The following is a 14,493-nucleotide window of genomic DNA, read 5'->3' on the forward strand; positions in this document are numbered from 1 at the left end:
TAACTCTTCTTTCTCAGATTTATAATTTGCTTAAAATAAACTACGGCACAGCTTGCCTCATTAAAAGAGAATTACAAGTTCACAGTGGATATAAAGTAAATGAGCATCTTATGTCGTGTGCTTTGCTCTGCTGAAAAACAGTGTACTCTGCAAGAAATATTGGATATAAGAAATACAGTGCCTCCAAGTCATTCCAGACTCCTGCTTTCTGCCAGCTGTCACCACAGCAGCAGCATCTCAGGGGACGCTGACCAAGTTCCCAGTGTATCCCACGTGTCAAGCAAACAGAAACACTGAGCAGGATGTATTCAAGGAATAGTTTGGTATTCCCTGACTGGAATCTGCCCTAATGGCTCTCTCTGACAGGGTTGCTGCTGCTGCTGCTGCCTTCCCTACACCTGCAGCAAAGCTCACAAGAGTGAGCAAGTTCAAGCTGGCAGAGGGATTGGTCTGTTCTCACCGCAGCACTTGGCCATTGGTCTGATTTAACCACAGCATCAAACCACCTGAGACTGCTGACAGAAGACAGATGGGACTCTCCCTCCTTCCACCCTCCAAATATTTTCTGTTAACGTGGTGAGATAAAACTGTTCAGCACAGCTGAGTCAAGCAAAGGAGATGTGGCAGCACTGTGCAACTGGAAGTGGACATTCCAGACAGGACCATCTGCCTGGCAGTGTATGCTGCTGGGGAAATGAAGCCTCAGTGACTGTCCACAAAATGCCTTTACTTGGAAGTGCAGAAGAGTCCCTGTATAAAATTCACTATGACAATGTCCCTTTATTTCCACCAGCATCTAAAAGAACACTTTCCTTTTGTTCTGCTGTTGCAGCAGTAAGGGCCCATTAGCAGTAAATGCCACATCAAATCCCTTCATAATCTATTTGTTCTTTGATGAACTACACAAATCTACTTGGAAAGCTTGAATGGTAAATTCTCTTTGGCTGAGTTATGGAGCTAATTGCAACTCACTGGCCAGGGTGGATTTAACCTAAAACTAGAACATAAGCCAACAGCATATACTCATGTGATGCCAGGTCCCATAGGCTGGAGAGTATACAATTTATTAAGATCAAAGACTGATTAGAAGTGTATATACCTCAATAAAACAGTCTTAATTTAATCACACATGCTGCTAAAAATCGACAAAGGTTATATATGTTCCCACCACATGATGCATGATGTTTCGTGGAAAGGAACAAAATTGAGTGAGTTGGGTAAGAAGTTTGTATGAACAACCTGACAGAGGTAAAGAAACTTCTGGTTCATATCACTGAAATCTCATAACACAGGTAAGATGTGGAAAGGGCACCACATCAACCCTTAGTGCAACTCCCTGTTACAGGTATTACTGTACTGAAAATGCCTGCATTTGGACTCTTCATATGCTCTGCAAATTAAATCTCTCATTCCTTTGCTGCCCTACATAATGAAATATTAAAATATTCTTGCTCTATGTCAAAGACACTAGGATTTTCTTAGTCAACAAGTATAAGCCAGCTCACGTGCTGACTGTGCAGTGACCCTTTCATAATGTCTCCCAGCCATACAAATACACATATATATTCATCAGGAATGTCTTTTTCCATTTATACAGTAATTTGGTATTGTCATCTCTTGGCATAAAATACATTACATGAGAGGTTGAACATTTTTTCTCCCCTAAACCAGAATTAAAATAATGAGAAGTTATTTTATTACAGAAAACATTACTCAAAGTGTCAACAAACGAAGTCAAAAGCAAAAATTCTGTGTATTTTAATATATCCTGGATTTAGAAATACGGGACCGAAGGGTCTATAAACAGTGAAAGAGTCCAGCCTTTTTCCATCATGGCTTTATGAGACAACCCCAAACTGATGAAGCTTCATCTTAAATGTACTGATAATGCTTTGCATCACTATTCCCAACAGAAAGTGTTTCAGGATGTTTCTCGTCCTACAGTTAGAAATCATCTTTTAACTTCCAGCCTTAAATAACTCATGATGTTTTTATATGAGCCTGTTCTTGGTACTCACCTGTTTCTGTAACTTTTGACTTCTCCCTGAACAATACTGATGTAAAAAGCAGCAAATGGTAAATACATATGGTCTATGACATGGAGTAAACTAAAAAGATAGAGTACAGCAGAAAACTCCAACACTGTTCAAAAAGCAGCCTCTAGAAGCCAGTATGAGCTGTAATACGGCCAACAATTTAAACAGTCCTTTAAGACCCTACCTTATTTTGGGATTTATGTTTTCTAAAGGAGACTACACTTTTTAAGCAGCGGGGAGACTGTTACTTTTTATTTTTTTTATTCAGAATAAAAAAGTAAAGCTTAGCATGTCCTACAAGTATTGTGAGTCTAAAAATCAGCTACCACAAAAATAAACTAATTTGAGGCACAGCATAATGCAATTTTTCTCCTTTTGATTTGATAGGTATTTTCTAATTATCACAGTAAGGTTATATTTTATGTTGTTATATAGACTAGGCACTTTCACTGTTTATAGCCCCAGTAGCTCACATCATAATTTCTGAGGCAGGGTGTTGGGAAGTGGTAAAACATTGGAAAGATTGTTAACAGATGAAGCCAGCTTTAGTGCAGAACACAGAAACTGATCAGTGTTCATGTCTTAAGATCAAGAAAATCTTAAAAATCTTGTTCTCTTCCCAAGAATCAAATTATACCAGGAAGTCATGGTGCATGATTTCATCTCTTATAGGACTTGTAAAGCTTGATTTTTAGCAACTTACTGTGAAGAACTAATATCAAAGTACCAGCTCAAGACTTTTAGAAGGTAAGCAGTGAAAACTGAAGAACCACCAGCTGCCAGGGATCAACAGCTCCATAACAGAAGGCAAATATGGAGCAAGGCAGGAAGGGGCAGTGCCCTCACCAACAAGGGGTGCAGTACCCAGAGAAGATGAGTTTGGTAGGTCTGGTTCTGTCAGCCAGACAAGGCCACAGAGATGAGGAGGTTCTGAGGTCAAGTCAGGGAGCCAGGTCAGAATGGCCAGGTCAGGGTGAGGGCCAGAGATGGCAGCCAGGTCAGTCACAGTGACCACAAGGCAAGCCCAGGTCATGAGGATGACCTGAGACCAAGCCAGCATGTGCAGTCCACGGGTGAGGATCCCGGTCAGACAGGTCATTGCCCAGCATAACAACTGTGGCTTGGGCAGGCCATGGGGGCATGGGCTGAGCTTAAGGACAGCACCCAAGACAAGGCCAACAGGCCTCTCCTTTTCTCATGTTTCGACGCCCTGAGCCAAAGTTGCGCAGCTGTGCCCAGCAGTGCTGGCCTTGAGCACAGCCCAGCCCTGCCAGGAGGGCCTTGGGGGCTGCCCAGGGCCCTGACATCAGCTTCCAAAGGAAATAGAACTTGTAAGAACCAAGGACAGAGCCTGCTCAACTCTCAGCCTATGCACAGATTTCTTCTGAGAGCAGAACATCTGCTGAATGACATTGGCACAACTACAGAAACATCCTAAAAACGTGGTTTTCACGAGTTAACCAAAGCTGTAAAGTGCAAGTCTGTCAGTTTAAAATCCCTCTGCATGTACAAATATCTACTTCCAAACAGAGTTGGAGAAGCATACCATAATTTAAAAAAAAAAAAATTCTTAACTGCCACAGTTAAGATCTTCCCTCCAAACAAATTACAGCATTTTCATTATATTAAGGAAAAAACAAACCTCCAGCATTCTTCATGAGTTTCTAACAAATCTGAAAAATTAGTAAATACAGCATTTTTTTTATGTCTGTACACTTTATTACACAACTCAAAAAATTCTAAACAGGTATGACAATTAATATATGATCCCATCATTATGTTTTGACTGGATTTATCACCATATAACAGTAACAGGGTTTGGCTCCATGATTGTTTAAACTAACAAAAATCATCTCTGTCAGTGTCACTCCATGGAAAATAATTCACTTCTCTTTGCTTGCTTGTTGTTGATTAATTATTTAATTTTAAGTAGCTCTCTGTGGTATCATAGAAGTATCTGCTCTGATGCAAAAGAAAGGCAAGCAGGGCAAAAGGACAGAGAACACTCCGAACTTCTCAGTCTCAAGTCACAATGTTGAAATTTGGAATTGAATAGTCACATTAAGAAAATACATCAATACTGGAGTGGAGCATTTTAAAGTGCTTGTACTCAAGTACTTCCCTGCTTAGCAACTCTGCCATCATCACAAACATCTGCCCTAGTATTTATATTTTGTGCAATTGTAATAATCTCCAGAAGTTTAATCAATCAATCACTTTTGATATCTGGAATTACAGATATTTAATGACACTGCAGTCTTCGACTACATTGTATTACTTTTAAGTACTTCTTTTACAGGCTTCATATACTGCCTAATGGTACAGGCTTCATATACTGCCTAATGGTACATACAGGATTTCTAGTTAAAAATATTTTAAAATACATGAAAAGGCTGAAGGATAATGATATTTAGCACTTTCAGTTACAGCACAGTTTGGACAAATCAAAGACAAGCTTGCCGAGCAACCTGGCTCCACCTACCATTACCATTTATCTTCATGCTTTTCACCTGTTTAATCTCTATTCTACACAGCCCTGGATTCCAAAGCACCCTTACCTTGTGTCTTCATCCAGAAGAATCATTACTTCAAAGTATCATTTTTGCCACTTTAAAAATTACTTCTTTTTAACACAAAGTCAGTATGAGTTTTACTGAAAATACTTGAGTGGTGAATTTAAGACATGAGGAGGAAAACAAGTACAGGCAAACAAAACAGAACAGGGGAAATAAGGACATAGGAAAACTGACCGGATATGAGACTAAACAAGAAGGAAAGGAAGGAAAACTCTTTTGTCTTCGATTAAGTATTTGGAAAGGAGAGAGAAATTCTTCAGAAAAATTAATTTTCAAAATTGTTCTACTCAGCTTAGCAGTGTGATTCATGCTACCAGTCCTTGACACACGCAAAAATCAAAAGTGCTGGTTAAACCTTAGCTTCTTGTTTTGCTCCTTAGGTCACTAATTTTTCGTCCTGGCTTCCTTTGAGAAAAACCTGCCTCTTGGGGAAATGGAAATGTATGTCTCAGACCCAAATGACTGAATACATCTCTGCTGAATGCCCGTATGGAGAAGCCAAGTAGGGTTGGAGTCTGGAGAAAAGAGCTTAAGGCAGAAACTTAGGAATGTACAGTTAATGCAGTGAGACAGGAGAGAAATATAACCTAAATATAACCTAAATCTCCTTTGAGCCTGAAGAAAGCTACTGCATTTTGAAGCTTCTATAGATATCTACCATCTTACTACAAGACAAGAAGAAATAGAAGAGTACTGAAATCTTCTTGCTACCATGGTCAATTTTTTCAAGCAACTTTATGATTCCTATTTTTCCACCTAATCCTTTGTTGATTAAATAATTTCTAGTGATCCAGCTACAGGCCTGGTTTTTGTCACATTATTCCTATATATTAGGCTTCTTTTAATAAAAAAAAAAAAGAAGGTATGATTTAAAATGTCAAACACTGCTGTTCCTTATTACTAAGCTTAAAGCCTTTGGGGATATTTTTCCCAACTGTAGTTTAACGCCTAAGCAAAAATAAGGTCTGTTTCCAGATATGCTGTGGACTTGGTAATACAGGGAGGGTCATCTGCTGACACAGTATTATCCTGCCAAGCAGAAAAAGCATGATGAGGCTACTATTGCACAATATTTCTCAAAATAAACATTGCAATTACTTTTGTGTCTATTCATAGTGATAAATTTTGTCTTGCTGCCCACCTTCCTCCAAGAAAGAGCTATTTTTAAAAAGGTGATTTACATACTTGACAAATATTTTTCTAGCTACTCTTCAATTTTCTATTAATAATTGAGATAGGATGAAGTGACTTGTACCAGCAGAGAAGTAACTGAACGTGTTGTTATTTGACAAATGGTCTGATCAATATTTGTGTCTGGAACACGAGACTGGATGGGATAACAGCTGTCACTAAAGTACTGAACAGCAGTAGAAAGCTTTTGCCCAGGTTGTAGAGACAAACACATGTTAATCTCCTGTTCCAACCAGGCGAAAGAAACAGAGCAAGTGTGAATATTGTTCCAAGAAGCACAAAAACTTCTGACAAGTTCAGCTGTGATCTCCAGTGGAAAGGATTAGGCCTTATCTTGGGAAAATAAACTTTCTCAAAGGGATGAGCCAGTAGGTTCTACCATACTTTTGGATTCGCTGCCTTTAACTCTTTGTAAGACTACATGAAAGGTGAGAATAAATGAGAATTTATTTAAAACAGTCTGTTCGTATTTCCTGGTCCTCTTTTTTCAGGTAAGAACCATTGCAAACAGGCACGTGTAGCTGTCTTAACAACTTTTTTTAGTAAATCCAAACAAAAACTTGGAATTAACAAGTCTTGGTACTAAGAACATGATGACAGCCCACCACCTACACGGGAATGGGATTTTGTGCTGTTCTGGAAAGTGAGGTACACTATGAAAACACAAACATTTTCTAATTCAGGTCCTTAGAGACACAAGACAATTCTACCATCGTGCTGTATCCCCAGATACTTAGATACATCAGCTGGCAACTGAGGCACATATGGGAAAAAACTCCAAACAACGCCCCCAAAACACAAAGAAACAAAAAAAAACAGTGGTCAGAAATAGGAGGTGGGAAAAGCAGCCTTCTACAAAGTGTTCAAGTACTTACTTTAAAAAAAATCTACCTGCCCACTTAGTTGCCTATTCCTTAACTACTACCAGGCCCATTCCCAGGCAACTACACCACCCTTGTCACACCCAAGAATAGGGAGACACAAAAAGAGGACCTACACAAGGCCACTAGACAAGCTCTTCCTGATAGTTCTTACAGCCTCGTAAAAGAGAAAATCCTGCTACAACAGAAAAGTAGGGAGACAGCTCTTTCTTTTGTCCATGAACTTGCATGATCCCCTTCAGGGAAGCAGGATGTATGCCTGTAAGCTTCTCGTGACCAGATTTGCCAAGTTTTACAACCATGCACTTTCTTCAGTCTCTCCCTTCTTCAGGCCAGTTGAAGCATCACTAACTAGGAAACTGAGCAATGAGTTTTCATTCCTTATCTCCCTTTCTCTCCCCCTCCTTCTGCTGATCTTCATATCCTTGTGTGCACTGTGACTAGAAAGGGCATCTGGTAAGCACAAGCTTACTGACTCATACTTCTTACAGGCCACCAAAAAGCAACAAAGACAGAACCTCCAAATTCATAGGAAGTTGGGAGGAGAAAGTAAGACAGAAGAGCAGCAAAACCACAGAAATCAGACAGCAAAAAGGCTAATGGAGTACAGGAAACAAAAGATGAAATGGTAGACAAAGAGTAAATTGAGGTTATAGATACTGGAAAGTGTGCAGGAGCTAATAAGGAATGATACAAATTCAAAATATAAAGGTAGAGGATTTTTGACTGCTAGCACAACAATCTAGGAGTCCTGGTTAAATTCTAAACTCTTCAGTTCTCTGCTACAGTAGATTTAGGAATTTACATGACATCCATCTGTATATATTAACCCTCTAATAACATGTGGTTAATGATATTAAATTAAACCCTATGTGTGTGACAGGAATTTTAAAGTTGAAAAGTTTTATAATTCCTTTCTGTACATGAGAGGAATTTAAAAAACTTGCCCTGCAAAATATGCTCTCAGTAAGACAACAAGAGAAAAAGATGGTCCTCAGTTTTCTCTTCCATATATTTGCATTCCCACTCCATCTTCACGGCTTCCCTCTATAAATCTGATGCACACAATGACTTTTCAGAATTGTCTTCATTGTTTTCCTCAGCCTGATCCTGTGACAAAACACTCCCATCCCAATTTGCCATACAAAAGCCAGGTGCCAGAAGACAGGGTAATTACCTAAGAACTAACTGAAAGCCTCACTTTCTTTGACATTTTCTGAACTGTGAATTTATAGCAACCTTCACTTTAACAGCCTAAATAACTGCCTCAAGTGTCACACACACCATACTTACAGAACAACATACCAGACCACATGGTGTAACATGCTGTACTTATGGTACCTCACACCACATTTTATGTCTTCAGAAAAGGGGAAAAACTGTTGGGCCTGTCCATGTTCAAAACATTGCCAGCTATCTGATCAGAGCAGTCATAATGAATCTTGACATAAAAAGCCAAGTAAAACCTCAGGGTGAAGTTAAGTAGCACCTATATACCATGTTAGCCACAATTTTTTTTAAATTTAAATTACCATAAACAAAACTATAATATTCTTTTTGGAATAATATTCTTTTTGGAAGTCTACAATTAAATCATCTTAGTAGGAGATAGCATTGAACTCATCAGATCTGATACTGTCTGTGACATGAGCCCTTACTGTTCTTCACTATTGTCTTTCTGATCTCCATTCATTCTTACGCTGTATGTGAGAGAAGAATGGATGACAACCTATATCCTGAGGCCATTTGGTTGCTTGGGAGTAAATATGAGGTTCACAGGTTCAGAAAAGACAATTAATTGTGCCTTTATCCATGGCTGCTACAAGTTTATGATTCAAAGTCACTCCACAAACCAACGGAATGAAGACTAAGAGCGTTAGAATTTAATGGCAGACACGAGATCAGTACTGAGGCACCCAGGTAGCAGTGATGCAACGTTGTAATTGTAATGAACATGTAAACATTTGATGAGGATTGTGTTAGAGCATCTTCTTGGAAGATTGGGAGTAACAGACAACAACAGAATTATACAAACTTTTTGGTCACACCAGCTTCATTAAAAACCTCCTTGGTTTTCTTTGGAGTTTGTGCAATATCCAAGAGGAGTGGAGCAGGGAATCTTTTTACATGAAAGTTTTTGTGATTAAATAGGGGCCACACCCACTTCTGCCCCCAGTAACTTATAGATACTACATGGTGGGATTGGACTAGATGACCTTTAAAGGTCCCTTCCAACCCAAACTATTCCATGACTCTCTAATACTGGAGATAACTTACCACAGACAGGATGTACAAAAGGGTTCTATGAATGTCTGATTAGGGGATAAAAGCACAATTTGTCATTCTTTCATTCGAAAGAAATTAATATTTACCATGCAGCTGTCTTAGCACATGATTAGAATTGAATTAGACCAGAAAATACCTCATTTTATAATTTAGAAAAATAATTTCGTTTTCAAAGCAGACCTAGACATACCCAGTTGCTGAAAGAGAAGAGCCACACTGGTGCCTGTAACAGGAAGGCTATCATGTAGAGGAGTCTGTATCAGCTGTCGGTCTCCAGCTCCCAAAGAAAACAATTTCTGTAGAAAGAATTTTTTAAATTTAATTTATATAGAATAAACAAGCTGTCGCCATGCAGATAAGTGATTCATACTGCAAAAATTATTTATTTTGTATACAGAAATTTAAAATCAAATAGAGGTCTGAAATACAATTTGAGGACAGTGATATGTCTCCCTGAATGTATAGCATGACAGTGTCTCCCTTGCACTTACACTTAGTTAAATAGTTATGGCTTTGAAGACAGTTAAAAGTACATTTCTGTTAATACAATAAAAAACCTCCTGGGAAAAAGAAAAGGTTTAAAATCCATTTAAATCAGAAAAATGTACAGTATTTCTAACTGGCTTTCTTTGCTATCTACTGTCTGCATGCACGAATTAAGTATGAACACACTTGTGACATGTGGGTATTGAAGAGGACACTTCTGCTATTCCTGTGTTCCTGCTCTGCACATTAAAGTAGAGTTACAACTTCAGCTACCTTTCCAGCACATGAAAATACCTCCCTTGAGGGAGGCAGGAAATGGGAGTGAAAGGAGTGCATTTGAGCATCGCATCCCAAACAACATTGCAATTGCAAAATACCCTTGCTTTCCTCTGAGTAAATCCACATGCATTCAAGCAATGAGTGATTTCAAGCAGTTAGTTACCTCTAACCACTAACTCCCATGGGCTGGGGGGCATTTCTGTGTGGTAAATCTTCACTCTGTATGACAGCAAAGGCGGGAAATGTATGAAGGCAGCAAGCTTTAGCTGCTGCACAGCAGGTATTTGAAACCAAAAATCCCCCCAGGAAACCCAAACAAGTCCGTGAGCTGTAGCAGAGATGCTCTGCCCCAGCACTTCAGCAGCAGACCTGGATGGAGGTCAGTAACCCATTACACAGCTGACGATTTCCATGGTGGGAACATGAATAACCTGGGAGGCTCCTGAAGGACTTCTGGAAATAAATGTCACAAGAGTGCTCCCACTCTAAGTTATGTAATTCAGATTCAGCCCTGGAAGCACGAGGCTTTATAAAGGAAAGAGAAACACTTAATTTCTGATTTAAATGACAGTTTGACACTAGCAAATTTAAGTTGGAAATGAGTGAGCGTTTCATTTGAAGAGAGAAAGCAGAAGGGAACAACCAAAGGAGCCTGACTTTTCCTTCCTCTTCTAGCAGAGGAAACAGCCACTGAGAAAAGCCGCATTTATGGGCAGGGAGAAAAAGGAGAGGATAGAAACAGAGCCAGAAGTTCAGGTGGATCACCAAAACGAAAAATACAAGGCTCAAATACCACTGGAAAAGAAGGTTTCTGACACGGAGATAAAATCTAATTACTCCCCTTCAAAAACTAAAGCCTCAGATACAAAACCAGAGAAGTGGCTGTCTGGAGAGCAGTAAGGTAGATCTTGACTAAGCTGACAGGACATTCTGACACTTTCAGCACTAAGAGAAGCTCCAAAGCATCCAGGGCTATGGAAAAACCAGAACAGAATTAGGGAGTTGTAGGATTTCAAGAGGGTTGATAATGCATAGGTTGGGTGGGAAGCTGTGTATGTAATTGACTGTAAAACGTTGCCATTTGCACATGTAGTTTCCAAGTCTGTTTCATAGTAAGGACCATAACTTCCCATCAGTGTCACAGCATAAAGCAAAAACCAAGCACAGAAGACCCAACTGGATTATCAAAAACCCACAAATGTATTGGAATAATTTATATAAAGTAAATCAACAAACGAACCTGACTTTCTGCTCACAGAAAGCACAGGGGAAAAGCTGAAAGAAGTCTATTCACTAGAAGACTTTTTTTTTTCTTTTTTTTTTTTTTAAGGCATGGGCTATTTGCAATATTTAATTCCTCTGAGGAAACCACATTGGAGTTACTTTTTAGCATTTAAAAAAAATTTGTGGAAATAGAAATTTAAACGAGTTACCAAAGAAGAGACCAGGGGAATCCTGAACTCCATCAAGGAAAAAACATGCATAAATGAACTGGTATGAAGGTTATGTTAGAAAATGGCAAAGAAAGAAAGCCTGTAAAAAAATTTCTGTAGCAAGCAGAAATATTCCTGAACACATTATTATTAAAAACTAAACTTATACAAACTGCTTAATTTGTTAATGTGCCCTGTAAAAGCCAACTCAGTGACAAAATTAACCCTTTGACCTTAACCTGGAATGGAATTTTTGCTGTCGTTAGAAGACAGGCTACAGGGAAAGCACTCACAGGCCACAGGGAAAGCACTCAGCTGAACTATGATCTTTATTTCTTCAAAAATATCTCAAGAATTTATTTTTTGTTTTCTTCATAAATTAAATTAACTGGAAAAATACCCTTTCCCCCTCCCCATTTACCTGAGACCCTCCAGAAGCAGGGACAAGGCATGAACACAGATTTGCAATGAGAGTCTCCAGGGACACATTCAGGCTGTCCACATACACGGTGTAGATCAAACCAAGGCAAGCCTAGAAAGGTTGACAAAAAAATTCAGACTGCTATACAAGGAAGGCAGATGTCAAATTATTTAGAGATCTATGCATATAGGGTTTTTTTTAATAAGTTCCTCTTAATAGTTTTTTGTGTAGTGAAGTACTTTCCAACCAAAGACAAAGTAATTTGCACAGAGGCAATCATTCCTTTAAAAAAAAATTAGCTTGGCTACTTACAAGGGATAGATGTTCTTTTTAAAAGAAATCCTAGGCATAATATTTTTGCTTTGCTTGTTATACAAGAAGTGCTTTATTATAAGTTACTGTTAAAAATGATAAAAATCAACACAGCTTCATCTGTGCTTTGAACTCTAATGGACCTAAACCTGACTGATTTCCAGGGCAGAACACTGATTAATCCACGAGCTTCTGAGGCTGATTTTAAGATTAGCATCGATGACCAGCAATTCCATATGTTATTTAACTTACATTCTTTATTTTATTATATTGATGTAAATATATTTTATATTAATAGTATACTAATATTTCAGCATCTTTTTTTAAATGGATCCAATTTTAATTGAGAAATCACAGATACAGCTTTAGCATTTTTACTAATCATTTAATGCAGATCAACATGCCATTTCTTATAAGCCTTTAGACAAAAGGAAATAACTGCTCCACAGCATCTTTTGCCTGTTAACTGCTGTAACTTTGATAAATCAGCAAGTATTTCAGTAATTCTCTTCTTAGAAGTAATTCCAACAGTAACTTTTCATATAACACATAGTTAAACAGTGAAACTCCATGCTGTGGGTTGTTGTAAAATATGAATGTTAAGAAAGTGAACTAAGTATAGAAAAACCCCATACAACCAACACCTCTGGTTCAGGATGTCATTTAACTATTATTCACATTGAATTAGGAAAGCATTTTGCAGAATTATTTCTACAGCCTGCCCTATTCTTACACACTTTGCTTTGCATTTGCTATGGGCCACTTTCAGAGACAGAATACTGGGCTACGTGGACTTTTAATCTCACTTGGTAGAGTCATCCTTAATCTCTAAAGACAACTGCTGAATGATTTCCTCCTTTGATCTGTAAACTGAACTTTATTTGTTTCTGTTAATATGTATTAGCTTAGGAGAAATTTAAGCTTTTCATTTATCTCAGATAAGTCATATTTCACCAGCTGAAAGTAATCCAAAATCCTAAATCTCCGTCATGCATCTTAATTTGGTCTGGAAGAGGCTCGGAATTTTGCTTTATATATGGAGGAGAACTAGATTTTCACTATTAATTTCCAACTATATAGTTAGTCAAATATTGTCTGGTTTTGTCCTAATAACTCCTTTCATTATAGAGTTCATGGAGCCCAGAAAAAAGTTTATCATGCCTTCTGTGTAGTTTTAAAACTGCTTTAACCTACGGGGGCTATTTACTGTCACAGATGTTGAATTTTATCTAGTTCAATCTAAAGCTACTTTTGCTTTTAAATTCCCAAATCAATCCTGAGTGAGGTATTTTAAATCAAAAGTACTGTCACTGTTACTCATTTAAAACCAGATTTTTCTGCTGATATATTGTAAATAGCAATTGCAAGTACTTTACCCTGAAAATTTCTGGATAATCTAGTCTGGATACCAACACCAGACTTTTGGGAGCAAATACTTCTGCAGGCGGAATTAAACCAGACTCCTCTTCACCTTCAATTTCTTTTGTTCCCTTGAAAACAGAAACACTTCAATTAATAAGTAGGAAGAAACCTCAAAACAAAATGTTAGCATTTTTACCAAAAGTTCACATTTCTCACGAGCTTCAGAAAAGACTGCATTTTTTGAAACTAGTAACAAAACCAAGTAACAGGAGCACACTGCAGTGGTTGCCTGAACTCCCTAGAGCTTCTAGATGCAACTCAGTTTATTAAACTCATCTGGGAAGTCATGCACCAATGTACCTAAATGAGTTCTCTGAGACAGCAGTTTAACAGGACACTGTTTCACATTAAATACTCCCTGTTGCACTTTTAGATAGTGAAGTGGATTATAGAACAGGATCCTTCCATATCAAAGTGTTAGCTGATTTACAATCTCTCCAAATACAGAGATCATGCATTTCACAAAAGAATGTTTGGTTGTCTTCCTCATATGACTATGATTCAATTTCTTACAGAATTTCCACTAACATTACAGCTGAAATTATCTGTAATGTCATCTCCAGCCTGACCTAGTGAATTTGGAATCTGAAGAAATTTCTTCACAAGAAAACTAATTCAGATTTCTCAAAAAAAAAAAAAAATCCCTCACACTTAGGAACCACTAAGGTTAAAAGAAGAGAACAGCCCAGTGCAAATAAACCTGCAGTTGTTCATGATATTGCGCAAGAACTCCTTGCCAGAACTTACTCAGTCACAAATAGTTTATTATTATTCATAGCCAAAACCGAAGATGTCACTAAATATTTTCATTTCTAGAATTCCATACATTCTTTGACAAATTAAGTTTTCAGATGACAGAATGTCCTTGCTTTCCAATTTCTGCATGTAATTCTCTCCATCCCCGCACCACCCACCAAATTTCTTTTATTTGTTCCTCTGACCAAGCATTCTTCCAAGCAAAAATCACTATATTATCTTAATTAGGAACACGAGAAAAATTACTTCCATTTTCATATGACAACATGAAATAACTGCCTTCTATTTCTGTCATGTTGCTACTCATCATTTCAGTTTCTTAAAAAAAAAAATCCAACATTTCTCCTAAATGGGCGAAACCTGATAAAAATGCTCTTAAATGCCAGGAATGCTGCGAGTTCATGAGCTTTATTT

At 38.0% G+C, this 14,493-nt stretch overlaps 1 protein-coding gene across 6 annotated transcripts in view; it reads right to left on the reverse strand.

Moving 5' to 3' along the window:
- Positions 1-14,493, reverse strand: part of SBF2 (SET binding factor 2) — a 234,630-nt gene that overhangs the window by 107,428 nt on the left and 112,709 nt on the right. For all 6 annotated transcript variants that reach the window (XM_032112338.1, XM_032112341.1, XM_032112339.1 and 3 more), the window contains exons 4-6: positions 13,278-13,391; positions 11,590-11,700; positions 9,161-9,266 (exon numbers count right to left, since the gene is read on the reverse strand). In XM_032112338.1, coding sequence (XP_031968229.1) covers positions 9,161-9,266; positions 11,590-11,700; positions 13,278-13,391 — 331 coding nt within the window. The remainder of the gene's footprint in view (positions 1-9,160; positions 9,267-11,589; positions 11,701-13,277; positions 13,392-14,493) is intronic.

The sequence above is a fragment of the Corvus moneduloides genome, chromosome 6, assembly GCF_009650955.1.
Source record: "Corvus moneduloides isolate bCorMon1 chromosome 6, bCorMon1.pri, whole genome shotgun sequence".
In the NCBI taxonomy this organism is placed as follows: Eukaryota; Metazoa; Chordata; class Aves; order Passeriformes; family Corvidae; genus Corvus; species Corvus moneduloides.